The 15010-nt window shown below is 47.6% G+C and overlaps 1 protein-coding gene across 1 annotated transcript; it reads right to left on the bottom strand.

The window, feature by feature from the left end:
- Nucleotides 1-11663: 11663 nt before the first annotated feature.
- Nucleotides 11664-12690, bottom strand: LOC117092884 (magnesium transporter protein 1-like). Its single transcript, XM_033227122.1, has one exon. It carries the CDS (start codon nt 12688-12690, stop codon nt 11911-11913), a length of 780 nt encoding a protein of 259 aa, XP_033083013.1. The 3' UTR covers nt 11664-11910.
- Nucleotides 12691-15010: the final 2320 nt, after the last annotated feature.

Genomic DNA, 15010 nt, shown 5'->3' with positions numbered 1-15010 from the left:
GACCGCCCCAGGCAACATGGTGAAACCCTGTCTCTACAAAAACTACAAAAATTAGCCAGGCATGGTGACATGCTCCTGTAGTCCCAGCTACATGGGAGACTGAGGTGGGAGGATCACTTGAGCTCAGGACATGGAGCCTGCTGTGAGCCATGATCATGCCACTACACTTAAACCTGGGTGACAGAGTGAGACCCAGTGTCAAAAACAAAAACAAAACAAAAGCACTTGAAACTATTAAATGTATAATATTACTCTTCCTTTACTGTAACTATATTGCTAATCAGAATTTGCATAGTCTTCCAAAACAAAAACAATAAAACAGAACATAGGAATGGTCTGATGCTGCACCAAACAGGATTTCAGTCAGCACCATCACTCAGATGGCTTTCACATGTATTTTATACAGATGTAAAATTAAGATTAACTGGCCAGGCATTGTGGCTCACATCTGTAATCCCAGCATGTGGGAGGCCGAGGCGGGAGACAGAGCAAGACTCTGTTAAAAAAAAAATTAACCATCTTTTTATATTTTTTATTTTTTATATTTTGTTTTGTAAGCGTAATCTTAATTTTTTCCTATTTATATTTGTGCTTGTATAAAGATTTTAGACTAAGAAAGTTTGCCATCTGTGGTATTCCTTTGAATAGTATTGAAAACTACATATCCATAGGTGCTATCTAGACTATAACATTATTACTGTTGTCTAAGATTCTTCAGATATTAATTTGAAAATCTGCACAAAAGTATATCACTTTACTGAATGCAGCAAAGTTACTTGCCATTTAGTTTACCCTGGAGACTTTTCTTTCTTATGGAAAAAGAGTGGGTTTTTAAGATAAGAAGGGCAGATCGGGGTGGTAGGAATCATTGTTTTAACCTCCAGGGCAAATCGTCTGCAGCTGTGTAGTTGAAGTAGGCCGTTATTTCTCTGACAAGTATGCTATGCAAAACTAGTTAGCCTCACCCAAATCTCAACCTTGACAATCTCAACACGAATTTCTTTGGTCTGAGACAAGTACAGGACCAGCAGAAAAGCAAGCTGGAAAAAAGGTCAAAGGCAAGCAGTTTCCTCTTGAGTAATGAACAATAAAAAATGTCTGTGAGAGAGGTCAACTCTTCCGTCACCTCCTGCTAAAAATATTAATCATAATTTATTCCGGGCCATTAAACTCAACTCCCTTGGCAAACACTCACATAAAACCTTCAAATATTCTACCAGACCTTGAAAGAGGGTTAGTTGACTGTAAATAGCTAAGCCAGCCCAATTTAAGACAGAATCCTTCTAATGTGACATTATATTGTTGTTGTTTGAAAAACATTTTCACAATCACAGTTCTCACATTTCTAAAATGGCGATTTCCAGAGAGAAGGGTGGAGTTTGATTTAATAATAAACCTCGTGCCTCATGCCCAGCTCATAATCTCAGCACTTTGGGAGGCCAAGGTGGGCAGATCACTTGAAGCCAGGAGTTCAAGACCAGCCTGGCCAACATGGTGAAACCTATCTCTACTAAAAATACAAAAAAATTAGCTGGGCATGGTGGTGCACACCTGTAACCTCAGCTACTAGGTGATTTGTTTTTCTAGGACCACCAGAGCGGGCACAAAAGAACCAGCGACTAGGCAAGTGTAGGAGCAAAACTGCAAGTTTATTTTGGTCACCTAGCTTCAGGGGAAGAAGGTGGGTAGGGAGAAGTCTGTCAGCCTCCGGCAAAGAAGGCCCACAGAGTCCCCCGGTGGGGCTCTCGGACGGAGTTCCCACAGTCCCGACATCCCGACAGGAGTGGGGCTGTGAGAAGGCCGTGCGTGGCGTCCCTCCGGAGCGGCTTTTCTAGGAGTGGGAGGGCAATAGGCGGGGCACGGGCGTGTCAGGGGCGTTCCGCAGGTGCGACCAGGTAAATCTTGGTCTCTTCGGATTGACATCACCTGGCGCATGCCTAGTTGGTTTGCACCTTCCCGGGTCGCCGGCTGCATTTTCGCGCGCGCGGGAAAAGTTGGGGGGGGGATGAAGAACCCGGAAGTGCACCATCTTGCCTCCGTTCATCCAAACAGTCCAACCTTTTATTGATAATAGTGATAAAGGGGCGCCGTGGTCTGTCTGGCTACTTCCTGCTGTTAAGGGGCGCTGTTAAGGTCGGGGCCCATGGTTGGCATTTGGACGTACGGATGAAGAATAAAATAAGGCACAGTATTAGTATAGGAACAAGGAATGGAAGCATTTGTTGGAATATGGGCAAAACCCAGAAGGAGGGTCCCAGCAAGGTTGAGGTATTAAGGTTCTGTATCTCAGTTTTTATTTTATTGAGGGTTTGAATGTTAGTGTCTACTAGGCCTGACTTGCTAACATAATAGCAGCACTCTTCTCCAAGGAAGAGACAAGTGCCTCCTTTTTCAGCTGTAAACAAGCCTAGGGCTCGCCTGTTTTGGGCAGCTACTTGGGCTATTGAGGTAGTTCGGCGCTGCAGGGAGGCCAGGCTTTCAGCTGATTCCAATAACTAGAGGGAGGAAAACAGCCCGTTTTTGACGGAAGTGGCGTAGTGGCATGGAAAGTTGCTGGAAAAGCTCTGCTACTTCTGCCTGGCTGTATAAAGTTAGACTGGGGACCAAGGACACGGGGACATAGAGGGATCAGTTAATGGCTGTATGGTTAAGAGTTTTAGAGAGAGACCTGTTGTGTTGAAGGCCATGGGCAGGGGGCTGCCACTAGGCGGGGGCCTTCTAAAGCCTCCAGAGGAAGCAGTGGGAGAGATTGGTTATATTCACAGTGTAGGTTAAGTTTAGCCTTTGGCGGATAAGTGTGAGCCATGAGAAGGGGGTCTCTATTGTGCGGAGAGAAGTTTGATAGCCTTTTTTTTTTTTTTTTTTTTTTTTTTTTGAGGCGGAGTCTCGCTCTGTCGCCGGACTGGAGTGCAGTGGCCGGATCGCAGCTCACTGCAAGCTCCGCCTCCGGGTTTACGCCATTCTCCTGCCTCAGCCTCCCGAGTAGCTGGGACTACAGGCGCCCGCCACCTCACCCGGCTAGTTTTTGTGTTTTTAGTAGAGACGGAGTTTCACCGTGTTAGCCAGGATGGTCTCGATCGCCTGACCTCGTGATCCGCCCGTCTCGGCCTCCCAAAGTGCTGGGATTACAGGCTTGAGCCACCGCGCCCGGCCTTGATAGCCTTAAGGAAGACAACTGGCAGAACTATGTACTACTGAGTGTGTTCGGCTGTCTTGTGGCCAAGTTTCAGTGATGAGAAAAAAATTGCCATACAGTAGGCGGAATAGCAAAGGTCTGAGTGTATGAGTGAAACAGCAATATAAGTATAAAATGAGACTTCATTTTCAGTGTAGTCACGGAGTGTCCCTTGCCACTGGAGATGTTCGATGAAGGTTAGGAGACGGGAAAGCCACTGCTCTGGACTATTGCCTGGAGGTAGATATGGGTCTGGGGTTATGTATTGAAAGTCTGATAGGTTTATGTAGAGGATGGTGAGAAAGCGAGCTAAGCCCCAGGGGTCAGGGAGCATGAACTAGTTAAGAAAGTTTTGTAAGTTTGAGGCGAGTGGGGGAAAGTTGAACTGATGTCCACTGATTGTTCCGGTGGGGGCCCTTTTTAGCTGGGAAATATGAATCCAATGCGTGTGTCCTAGGAGTTTTGCTGCTGTATGTGTAGACAGGAGGACAATGTATGGGCCTTTCCACCTGGGCTGTAAGTCTTTGGCTTGGATATCTTTTATGTATACTTGGTCTCCGGGACTGAGGGAGAGATGTGGGTTGTAGGCGTCTGTTGGAGGAGGGTGTGCTAACTCAGCGTGTTGTCTTAGGAGTTGTCTGAGAAGAGTGAGATATGGGAGGTAGTTCGCCAAAGGGGCTGGCAGGGAAGGTATTTGTTGGAGGGTTAGGGGCCGTCCGTAGACTAATTCGAACGGACTGAGGCCTGTTGGGCTTCGAGGTGCTGCCCGCAGCCGGGTCAGGGCTAAGGGAAGGAGAGTTACCCACGACTGCCGGGTTTCAATTGAGAGTTTGGTGAGCTGCTGTTTGATGAGTCCGTTAGCCTTTTCTACCTTACCAGAAGACTGAGGCCTATAAGGGATGTGGAGTTTCCAGGTGATGTGTAGGAGGGCTGCCACCTGTTGGACTACCTTAGAGATGAATGCTGGACCATTGTCGGATTGAAGAGTGACCGGGAGGCCAAACCTAGGAATAATATGTTCAGTGAGTATAGAGGCAACAATGTTAGCGGTTTCTCCTGTGGTAGGATAGGCCTCGATCCACCCTGAAAAGGTGTCCACAAGGGTTAAGAGGTATTTGAATTTTTTATGTCTTGGCATATGTGTGAAATAAATTTGCCAATCTTCACCTGGTTGGTGTCCTCTGAGTTGATGGCTGGGATGGGGATTATGCAATGCGCCTTGAGGATTTGCCTTTAGGCAGGTAGAGCACTGCTGGTTGATTGTAAGTAAGTGTTTTTGTAGTGTTGGACAGTGGAGGAGGGGATTTAGGAAATCATATAAGGCTTTGGGTCCTATATGTAAAGAATTATGTATGTCTGTTAGAATGGTATGGAGTTGTGTTTCAAGGAATAACTAGTTTGTTATCAATATATATCCAGTCACCTGTAGTTAGTTTGGCTGTTGGATTTTGTAATAGCTTAGCCTTTTCTTCCTGAGTGTAATTAGGGGCATACTGGGGGGAGAGAAAACAGGCAGAAGGAGGCTTAGGGGTGGAAAATCCGGCGGCTGACTTGGCAGTGATGTCAGCGAAATTGTTGCCAGCTGCTACCGGGTTAGATGAAGTTTGGTGCCCTTTACAATGTATAATGGCTACCTTGGAAGGTGCCAACAGTGCATCTAGTAGTTTGAGTATTTGGTTTTTGTTAATAATAGGGGTACTGCCGGTGGTTAAAAACCCTCTCTCTTTCCAGATGACTGAATGGGTGTGTGCGATTAGAAAAGCATATTTAGAATCTGTGTATATGTTTACTGTTTTTCCTTTTGATAGTAGGAGTGCCTTGGTTAGTGCAGTGAGTTCTGCCTGCTGTGATGTGGTCCCTTGTGGTAGGGGTTTTGCCTCTAAAACTGTGGAGGAGGTAACTACTGCATATCCTGCCTGTCTGTTTCCTTGAGGGTTGATAAAGGAGCTGCCATCCACAAATAGGGTTAGTTGTGCATTCTGAAGGGGCTGGTCATGCAAGTGTAGGTGGCTGGGGGGTTGAGCCTCCAGAACCTCAGGACAAGAATGTTTAGTATGGGGTGGTTTAAGAGAGTCTGGCAGTAAAGTGGCTGGATTTAGAGAGGAGCAAACTTCTAAAGTAACAGTGGGGTCTTCTATGAATAAGAGGTGGAAAAGTTGGAGCCGGGATGGAGTTAAGTGGCTAATACTTTTATGAGAGATGAGATCCTGAAGACGGTGTGTGGAGAAGACTGTTAGATTACTGCCTCTAATGAGCTTTTTTGCTTCCTGGGTCAGGCAGGCTGCCGCTGCTAACGCACACAGACAGGGTTGCCAGCCTTGTACAGTTGGGTCTAGCTGTTTGGATAGATAGGCCACAGGACGGTGGGTGTTACCGACAGGCTGGGCTAAGAGACCAACTGCCACTTTCTGCCTTTCATCTGTAAAGAGTTGGAAGGGACGCTGGAAATCAGGCAGTGAGAGAGTGGGTTGTGAGAGAAGGCAAGCTTTTAAGCGGGTGAAATGAGTCGAGATTAACTTGGGGTTGGACAAAGGCCCATGTGGGGTTTCTTTAACTGCGGCGTATAAAGGTTTGGCTAGGATTCCAAAATTGGGGATCCAATGTCTGAAGAAACCTATTAGATCTAGGAAGGATTGAATTTCTTTTGCATCTTGAGGGGGAAGAAGGTTACGTATTAGGGCCATGCGGTCGGTAGTTAGTGACCGGGTTGTTGGGGTGATTTCAATTCCTAAGTATATGACGGTTTGGCAAGAAATTTGGGCCTTGTGTTTAGATACTCTATAACCTAATGAGCCTAAGTGGTTGAGGAGAGTTGCAGTGTCTAGAAGAGAGTCTTGTTTGGTAGGGCTACAGATTAGGAGATCATCTACATACTGCAGAACTTTGCTATTAATGAGAGGGCAGGAGGCAAGGTCTTTTGCTAAGGCCTGACCAAAGAAATGGGGGCTGTCCCGGAACCCTTGTGGGAGGACTGTCCACATCAGTTGAGTGGAGGTATGTGTGTCTGGGTCCTCCCATGTGAAAGCAAAAAGGAACTGGCAGTCTGTGTGTAAGGGTATGGTAAAGAAAGCATCCTTAAGGTCTAGCACAGTAAAATAAGTAGAATTGGTGGGGATATGGGACAGAAGGGTATAAGGGTTGGGAACTACAGGGTGCGTGGGACGGGTGGCTTCATTGACTAGCCGAAGATCCTGTACTAACCTATACGTTCCATCTGCCTTTTTAACCGGAAGTATTGGAGTGTTACAGGGGGAATGTGTGCAGACAAGAATATGTTGGCTAAGTAGTGGCGTGATAATTGGCTTTAAACCTTGTAGACGTGTTGGAGAGAGAATTAGGGGCGGTTTGGGAAACGAGTGGGATCTTTGAGCTTGACGAGAACTGGTGGATGGTGGGCAGCTATGACCGGGGTGGAAGTGTCCCACACTTGAGGGTGTACAGAAATAGGGAAGATGGGGGGTGGGGGCAATATAGAAGGAGCGTGTGCACTTGCACAAAGCATGAGCAACAGGTCATGAGGGGGTTGAAGGGGAGTGGATGGGTTGGTGGGAATGTATATGGAGGCCTTTAAGGTGCTCAGGATGTCTCGGCCTAGTAAGGGGGTAGGGCATGAGGGTATAATGAGGAATGAGTGCGCAAAGTAGTTGTTGGCCAGGCAGCAACTGAGGAGTGGAGTTTTTCGTGGGGTGGATGGCTTCCCGTCTACTCCTACTACAGAGATATCGGATGGAAGGCTAGGTCCAGAGAAGGACGGCAAAACAGAATAGGTAGCCCCGCTATCTATTAAAAAATTAATTGTCTTACCCGCTACCAGGAGAGTTACCCGCGGCCGGCGAGGGTGATGGGGGTCCCCAAGTCTCGGCACCTTCAGTTGTAGTTGTCGTCCAGATGTAGGAGCTGGAAGGAGCTCCCAGGATCCTGGGAAAGGGGGTCACGTGGAGACGCAGCACCTGTTCTCAGGGTGGGGCAATCAGACTTCCAGTGTCCTCCCTGCTGGCAAGCAGGGCAGGGGGCTGCTGGTGGATGAGGGTTAGGACATTCATTGGCCCAATGTCCTGACGCCTTGCACTTATAGCAAGGCTGCGTTGGGACTCGGGGACCTTGCGGACACCTGTTGGCATAGTATCCTGCCTTGCCGCACTTATAGCAGGCTCCTTTCGTGGCCTTGGAGTCTGTGGGGTGTGTGCTCTCTGGTCTGGGGTTACAACTGGGCTGTAAAGCCGCTGCTAGGAGCTGGGCCTTCTGTTTGAGGCGTGCCTATCGCACTGCCTCAGCCATCTCCTCTCTGGAGTTATAGACCTTAAGGGCTAATTTAACCAGGTCTTGTATTGGTGCCTGAGGACCATCCTCTACCTTTTGAAGTTTTTTACGAATGTCAGGAGCTAATTGAGAAATGAAATAAGACGCCAAAATGGTGGCCCCTGTGGGGGAGGCCGGATCTAACCGGGTATATTGGGTTAGAACCTCAGTCAGCCTATTTAAGAATGCGGCTGGATTTTCTTCTGGATTTTGAATAATTTCTTTTAATTTGTTAAAATTTACAGTTTTGTTTGAGGCTGCTTGCATACCAGCCAACAAACACTGAACCATTATGTCTTGCCTACGGCGCCCAGGCTGGTTTGCTTGGTAGTTCCTGTCTGGGTCTGCCGAGGGGACTGCTTGCTCCCCTAGTGGGATGGCGGCGTCAGTTAAATGTAGTTGGTTGGCGTGCTGCCTGGCAGCAGCTAGGATGCGCTCTTGCTCCTCAGGGTTTAGGGTGGAGGTTAGGATAACCTGGAGGTCATGCCAAGTTAAGTCATAGGCCTGACAAAGGTATCTAAATTCCTTTATGTAGATGGTGGGATTAGCTGAGAAATCCCCTAAATGCTTCTCAATTTTGGAAAGATCGGCCAATGAAAAAGGGACATGTACTCTGACTACCCCCTCCGCCCCAGCCACCTCTCGCAAAGGCGCTAACACTGTAGGAGGGTGTGGGCAGAGATAGGGGACTCAAGACAGCCAGTTGGGGGCCCCGAAGGAGGCACGGGACCGAGTGGATTACTAGTAGGTAAGGAAGAGGAAGGAGGAGTCTGGATGGGGGGAGGAGGAGGAGTCTGGGCTGGAAGGGAGGGGGTGGAGAGAGCAGGGAGAGAAAGAGGAGTAGAGGGCAGATCGGGAGGAGAGCGTAAGGCCCAAAAGCCTTGTATGTAATTAATTTCAGACCACTTGCCTAGCCACTGGCAGAAATTGCTGAGTTCGATCACGCCACAGTGGAAAGGAAAATTAACCGCTTCCTCCTAAGGTCTTGTTCGAGCTGTAAGGTTTTTAAATGGGCTAGGAGGCACCCTAAGAGGGTGCTCTTTGAAAATTTGGACTGGGGGGTTTCCCGTTTGTTTCCTCTTTACCGACAAAATGGACACAATGGAAATGGAAATGGATCCCTGCCTGGCTTTAAAGCGTCCTTTGGAACCAGCAGCGACAGACTGGAGGCTCATGGAGCCAAAGTGGAGATTACCTTCAGGCGGACGTCTCCGTCCTGAACGGGTCTCCCGAGCCACTTGGTGGCTCCAAATGGACCTCGGACCTGCGCAGGATTTTGGCCGAGGGAGGTAAAGAGGAGACAAGGGTACTTACCCCAGAGAGGGCGTGAGAGTGAGGGAAGCGGGTCTCAGGTCCTGGTCCGTCGGCGGCGTGGAACGAGGAGGAGGAGGAGGCTCCCCAGACCCTGGGGGCCCTGAGGAGGGGTCTCCTCCCGGGTTCGGCACCAACTGATTTGTTTTTCTAGGACCACCAGAGCGGGCACAAAAGAACCAGCGACTAGGCAAGTGTAGGAGCAAAACTGCAAGTTTATTTTGGTCACCTAGCTTCAGGGGAAGAAGGTGGGTAGGGAGAAGTCTGTCGGCCTCCGGCAAAGAAGGCCAACAGAGTCCCCCAGTGGGGCTGTCCGACGGAGTTCCCACAGTCCCGACATCCCGACAGGAGTGGGGCTGTGAGAAGGCCGCGCATGGCGTCCCTCCGGAGCGGCTTTTCTAGGAGTGGGAGGGCAATAGGCGGGGCACGGGCGTGTCAGGGGGCGTTCCACAGGTGCGACCAGGTAAATCTTGGTCTCTTTGGATTGACATCACCTGGCGCATGCCTAGTTGGTTTGCACCTTCCCGGGTCGCCGGCTGCATTTTCGCGTGCGCGGGAAAAGTTAGGGGGGGGGATGAAGAACCCGGAAGTGCACCATCTTGCCTCCGTTCATCCAAACACTAGGGAGGCTGAGGCAGGAGAATTATTTGAGCCCTGGAGGCAGAGGTTGCAGTGAGCCAAGATCACACCACTGCACTGCAGTCTGGGCAACGACACAGTTGCCACAGTAACAACAGGCCGGGGCCGGGCACAGTAGCTCACACCTGTAATCCCAACACTTTGGGAGGCCGAGGCAGGTGGATCATCTGAGGTCAGAAGTTCAAGACCAGCCTGGTCAACATGGTGAAACCCCCATCTCGACTAAACATACAAAAATTAGCTGGGCATGATGGCGGTCGCCTGTAATCCCAGCTACTCTGGAGACTGAGGCAGGAGAATCACTTGAACCCGGGAGGCAGAGGTTGCAATGAGCTGAGGTCGCACCACTGCACTCCAGCCTGGGCAACAACAGCGAAACTTCGTCTCAAAATAAATAAATAAATAACAACAGGCCAGCACGATGGCTCACGCCTATAATCGCAGCACTATGGGAGGCCAAGGTGGGTGGATCACCTGAGATCAGGAGTTCGAAACCAGCATAGTCAACGTGGTAAAACCTCGTTTCTACTAAAAATACAAAAATTAGCTGCGCGCGGTGGCAGGTGCCTGTAATCCCAGCTACTCGGGAGGCTGAGGCAGCAATCACTTGAAGGCAAAGGCAGGGGTTGCAGTGAGCCGAGATCACACCACTGCACTCCAGCCTGGGCCACAGAGCAAGACTCTATCTCAATAAACCAATAAGAAAAAAAAATCCTCCACTTAAATCTTTGCTGTTATTTGCCAAGCATGTTAGTAAGATGTTTAGGACTTTATCAACATATTACAGAAGGAGGATAAAAGGGGAAAACGTCTTTAAATTTGTACCTCGTTTTTCCACTAAGAGGGAAGAAAGGCTGAAATGGAACCGATTTTACTAAAATTACAAAAATACTATTAGGGTGTTTAGTTTTGTGTTTCTGCATCTTGGAAATGACTTGATATTTTAGCAGGCTTCTAAATAGAATGGGTGAATGAAATTATTATTTATCTTCTCAACTGTCTTTATACCTATTTTTCTCTTAGATTTAAAGTAAATGGAAAACAACCTCAAGTCAACAAAGTCAACACAGAAATAGGAAATACTATTTTGTTAGAGATTGGCCCCATGAAAGAAAAACAAGGAAAGATATCTGAAATCTTTCCAGATAAAAGGTAATTAATAATCAAAGATAAATTGTAATCTGGTGTTTAACTGATTTGTAATTTCTACAACTATCAGGAAGCATAGTTTAAAGGGCCAGGTGCGGTGGCTCATGCCTATAATCCCAGCACTTTGGGAGGCTGAGGCAGGCGGATCACTTGAGGTCAGGAGTTCAGCACCAGCCGGGCCAACATGGCAAAACCCCGTCCTTACTAAAAATTCATAAAAGTAGCCGGGCGTGGTGGCACATGCCTGTAATCCCAGCTACTCAAGAGGCTGAGGCAGAAGAATCACTTGAACCCGGGAGGCGGAGGTTGCAAAGAACTGAGATTGTGTCACTGATCTCCAGTCTGAGCAACAGAGGGAGACCTTGCCTCAAAAGAAAAAGAAAAAAGATTATTTTTTGGCTGGGCGCGGTGGTTCACGCCTGTAATCCCAGCACTTTGGGAGGCCGAGGCGGGCGGATCACGAGGTCAGAAGATCGAGACCATCCTGGCTAATACGGTGAAACCCCGTCTCTACTAAAAACACAAAAAATTGCCGGGTGCGGTGGCTCAAGCCTGTAATCCCAGCACTTTGGGAGGCCGAGACGGGCGGATCACGAGGTCAGGAGATCAAGACCATCCTGGCTAATACAGTGAAACCCCGTTTCTACTAAAAAATACAAAAAACTAGCCGGGTGAGGTGGTGGGCACCTGTAGTCCCAGCTACTCGGGAGGCTGAGGCAGGAGAATGGCGTAAACCCGGGAGGCGGAGCTTGCAATGAGCTGAGATCCGGCCACTGCACTCTAGCTTGGGCGACAGAGCGAGACTCCATCTCAAAAAAAAAAAAAAAAAATTATCCAGGCACGTTGGTAGGCACCTGTAGTCCCAGCTGCTTGGGAAGCTGAGGCAGGAGAATGGCGTGAACCCGGGAGGCAGAGCTTGCAGTGAGCCAAGATCGCGCCACTGCACTCTAGCCTGGGCAACAGAGCAAGACTCTGTCTTTAAAAAAAAAGAAAAAAGATTATTTTTCGTATTAGAATAAAATCAGCTTATCAAGTATTAATATTAACTGAAGTACTTTTAAACATTGTAAAACATTGTTCTGATTTGATGAAAGTTGTACTCTCTAAAGATTTTAATAATTCAACTTGAAGTAATCTATAACACTGGGGGAGAAAATTTAAGAACAGAGAAGACACAAACTATAATACTTCACAGATTTTGAAAGCACTTATGGCACTTATGGTCTCTTTTGGTGAAACCTCAATCACTTTAAAAAGTTATGAGTTTGCATTTTTCTGCTTCACATTTTTTTTTTTTCAAATTTCTTGCTTCATTGTCTATGTCTGTAGGATTCTTTTTAATCCCAGAGAAACCTGTATGGATAGTCAGGTACTTTAAATCTAAAGAGGGAAAGCAGCCAACTGAAGAATATGGCAACAAGACACATACCAGCCAGACACATCATCTTTCTCTTTATGATGTTCATCGTAGAGGTGGCAGCCTTATCTAACAGCACCATTCCCAGGGTAACACACATATTAAACAGGGAAATAATGAACGTTTCTGCTGCAAACTGAGCCTGACTAAATTTGCTGATATAATGCTTATGTCCTGTGCGAGGGTCCCTTTGTACATATGGTTCTCCTCTTATATAAGTCCACATTTGACCAGACGTCATCACAATCACAAAGCACAGAGTTAAAACTTCGCACAAGATTGTGCAAGAAATAGATTTCCTATTCCATTTCAAGAAATACCCAAGTCCACCAGTGAGAGCCAAAAGTATCCCCAGCTTGAGGAGACCATGATAATTTGTAGGCTGTCTGATTCTGACGCTGACATGTGTTCTCTCTGCTACCCATTCAGCCATTTGGTCAGCAACGATATCCCTTCCTCTCAAATTATAAATGTCATCTGTTGTAAATTGCCACTGGGCAGAAAAGTGGAAGAAACTTGGAACTGACGTTACCTGGAGCGCTTCAAAGACCTCAGGGCTTTCATCATAATCCACCATTGCAAAAAATACCTTTGTGGTGAATGCACCAGGGCCTTGATAGGAATTTGCCAAGATCTGAAATTCTTCGGCAGCACCTTTGCACATGACACATGAATTGAACTCGTGGAGAGCAGTAAGCATCACAATAACAGAATAGTTTTTTGGTGCATCTAATACAAAATGATAGAACATGGTGTCACTCATTCTTATCACTCTGTCTTTCTTGGTCCAATCCATCAGCTGGCTGACCTTTTTGGCCAACATCTTCTTCCATCGGGCAGGATGTGTAGGAGTTCCGGGAGCCACGAATACCAGGGCCACCACTATGGTCAAAAGTAGACACCAAAGGCGCCACAATTCTGCCATATTTGCTTACTTCTTTGTGTTATACCGCTGTTGCAAAATATGTAAGCCAAAATGTGATCATTTCTTCCTGCAATTAATTTGTCAAAGATTTTTTTCTTTCTGTCTTCTTCAATCCTGGTAAAGAGGCTATATCACAAATTCTTGTTCATGTCCAGTTTACAAGTCATATATTAGAGTTTACAAAATAATCTGTGGAAAAAAATACTCTGTAATGAAAGAAGTTTGGGAAATAGTGTTCTGGCTTCAGTCCTGCTGAATGACTTGCAATTAACAAATCAGGCCGGGCATGGTGGCTCACGCCTGTAATCCCAGTACTTTGGGAGGCCAAGCCAGGCAGATCACCTGAGTTCCATGAGTTTGAGACCAGCCTGGCCAACATGGTGAAACCCCGTCTCTACTAAAAATATAAAAATTAGCCAAGTGTGTTGGCGCATGCCTGTAGTCCCAGCTACTCAGGAGGCTGAAGCAGGAGAATCACTTGAACCCGGGAAGGGGAGGTTCCAGTGAGCCAAGATCGTGCCACTGCACTCCAGCCTGGGCAACAGAGCAAGACTCTGTCAAAACAAAACAAAACAAAACAAAAAAAACAACCTGAATGCCTGCCAGGCAGCAGCTGGATCCACTGTGAACACATTCAAACTGCTCAAAAGCCAACCTCATCCCTCAACTGCCTACCAAGTCCTTGGTTCTCTACTGTTCTTCCCATCCCCCCAGTGATGTTTGACAATCGATGGACCCTTCTGGGACTTCTTTCTCTCATCCATTAAACCTGAGCTTGGCCCCTGGGCCCATCTGCCTGGGTTTCAATCCAGGCTGTACCACTTGTTAGTGATGTGACCTGGGCACTTCCTCACTGGCCTGTGCCTCAGTCTCCCTGCCTGTAAAGTGAAGGTGGTAACAGTACCCACCTCATAGGATCTGGTTCAGCAAAACCCTCAGAACAGGACCAGGCCTGCACACCTGTCTTCCTCTCTATCCCAGCACCCCACGAGAGGCAGTGTGGAGCACAGCAGAGTGTCCTCTGGGTGGGGCCAGAACACCTGGATTTCCCTCCCTGCTTTTTAGCAGTGTGTCTCTTTTGTTACCTAAGAAAGTGGGGACAATGCCCACCTCACCTATTAGTTGTGAAGATTAAATGTTAATATTTTTCCAACCCCTAGAACAGTACTAGACATGACACACATTTTTTTTTCCCTTCTTTTTTTAAAGAAATGGTTGAATATTGAGCATTGCTTCTCTGGTTTTTTGAGTTTTGTTTTGTTTTTTGAGACAGAGTCTCGTTTTGTTCCCAGGCTGGAGTGCAGGGGCGTGATCTCAGCTCGCTTCAACCTCTGTCTCCCAGGGTCAAGTAATTCTCCTGCCTCAGCCTCCCGAGTAGCTGGGATTATAGGTGCGTGCCACCAGAGCATTGCTTCTCATACCCCAGTTACCTCTCTCAGAGTTGTGCCCTCTTCAAACATGATTATCATCCCTTGATCACGCCTTGTATGACCTTCAAGATGGGCAAAGTTGTTGGGCAAGACAGAATAGAAGAACTGTTGTAAACAACATTAACTATACGTCCATTGCTGGAGGGGACCTGCTGGGGAGTGCACCTGATTTTAATTTTAATTAATTTATTTTTGAGACGTAGTCTCACTCTGTCACCCAGGCTGGAATGCAGTGGCACGATCTCGGCTCACTGCAACCTCTGCCTCCAGGCTCAAGTGATTCTCCTGCCTCAGCCTCCCTAGTAGCTGAGATTACAGGTGCACACCACCATACTTGGCTAATTTTTTTTTTTTTTTTTTTTTGAGACGGAGTCTCGCTCTGTCACCCAGGCTGGAGTGCAGTGGCCGGATCTCAGCTCATTGCAAGCTCCGCCTCCCAGGTTCACGCCATTCTCCTGCCTCAGCCTCCCAAGTAGCTGGGACTACAGGCGCCCGCCACCTTGCCCAGCTAGTTTTTTGTATTTTTTAGTAGAGACGGGGTTTCACCATATTAGCCAGGATAGTCTCCATCTCCTGACCTCGTGATCCGCCCGTCTCGGGCTCCCAAAGTGCTGGGATTACAGGCTTGAGTCACCGCGCCCGGCCTCTTGGCTAATTTTTGTAAT

Source organism: Trachypithecus francoisi, unplaced genomic scaffold, assembly GCF_009764315.1.
Source record: "Trachypithecus francoisi isolate TF-2019V2 unplaced genomic scaffold, Tfra_2.0 Lachesis_group12, whole genome shotgun sequence".
Taxonomy (NCBI): domain Eukaryota; kingdom Metazoa; phylum Chordata; class Mammalia; order Primates; family Cercopithecidae; genus Trachypithecus; species Trachypithecus francoisi.
This window is presented reverse-complemented; position numbering and strand designations above follow the sequence as displayed.

Excerpts from the sequence above, each read along its gene's own strand:
- LOC117092884 (XM_033227122.1), bottom strand. The coding sequence starts at position 12,690 with ATGCTTACTGCTCTCCACGAGTTCAATTCATGTGTCATGTGCAAAGGT.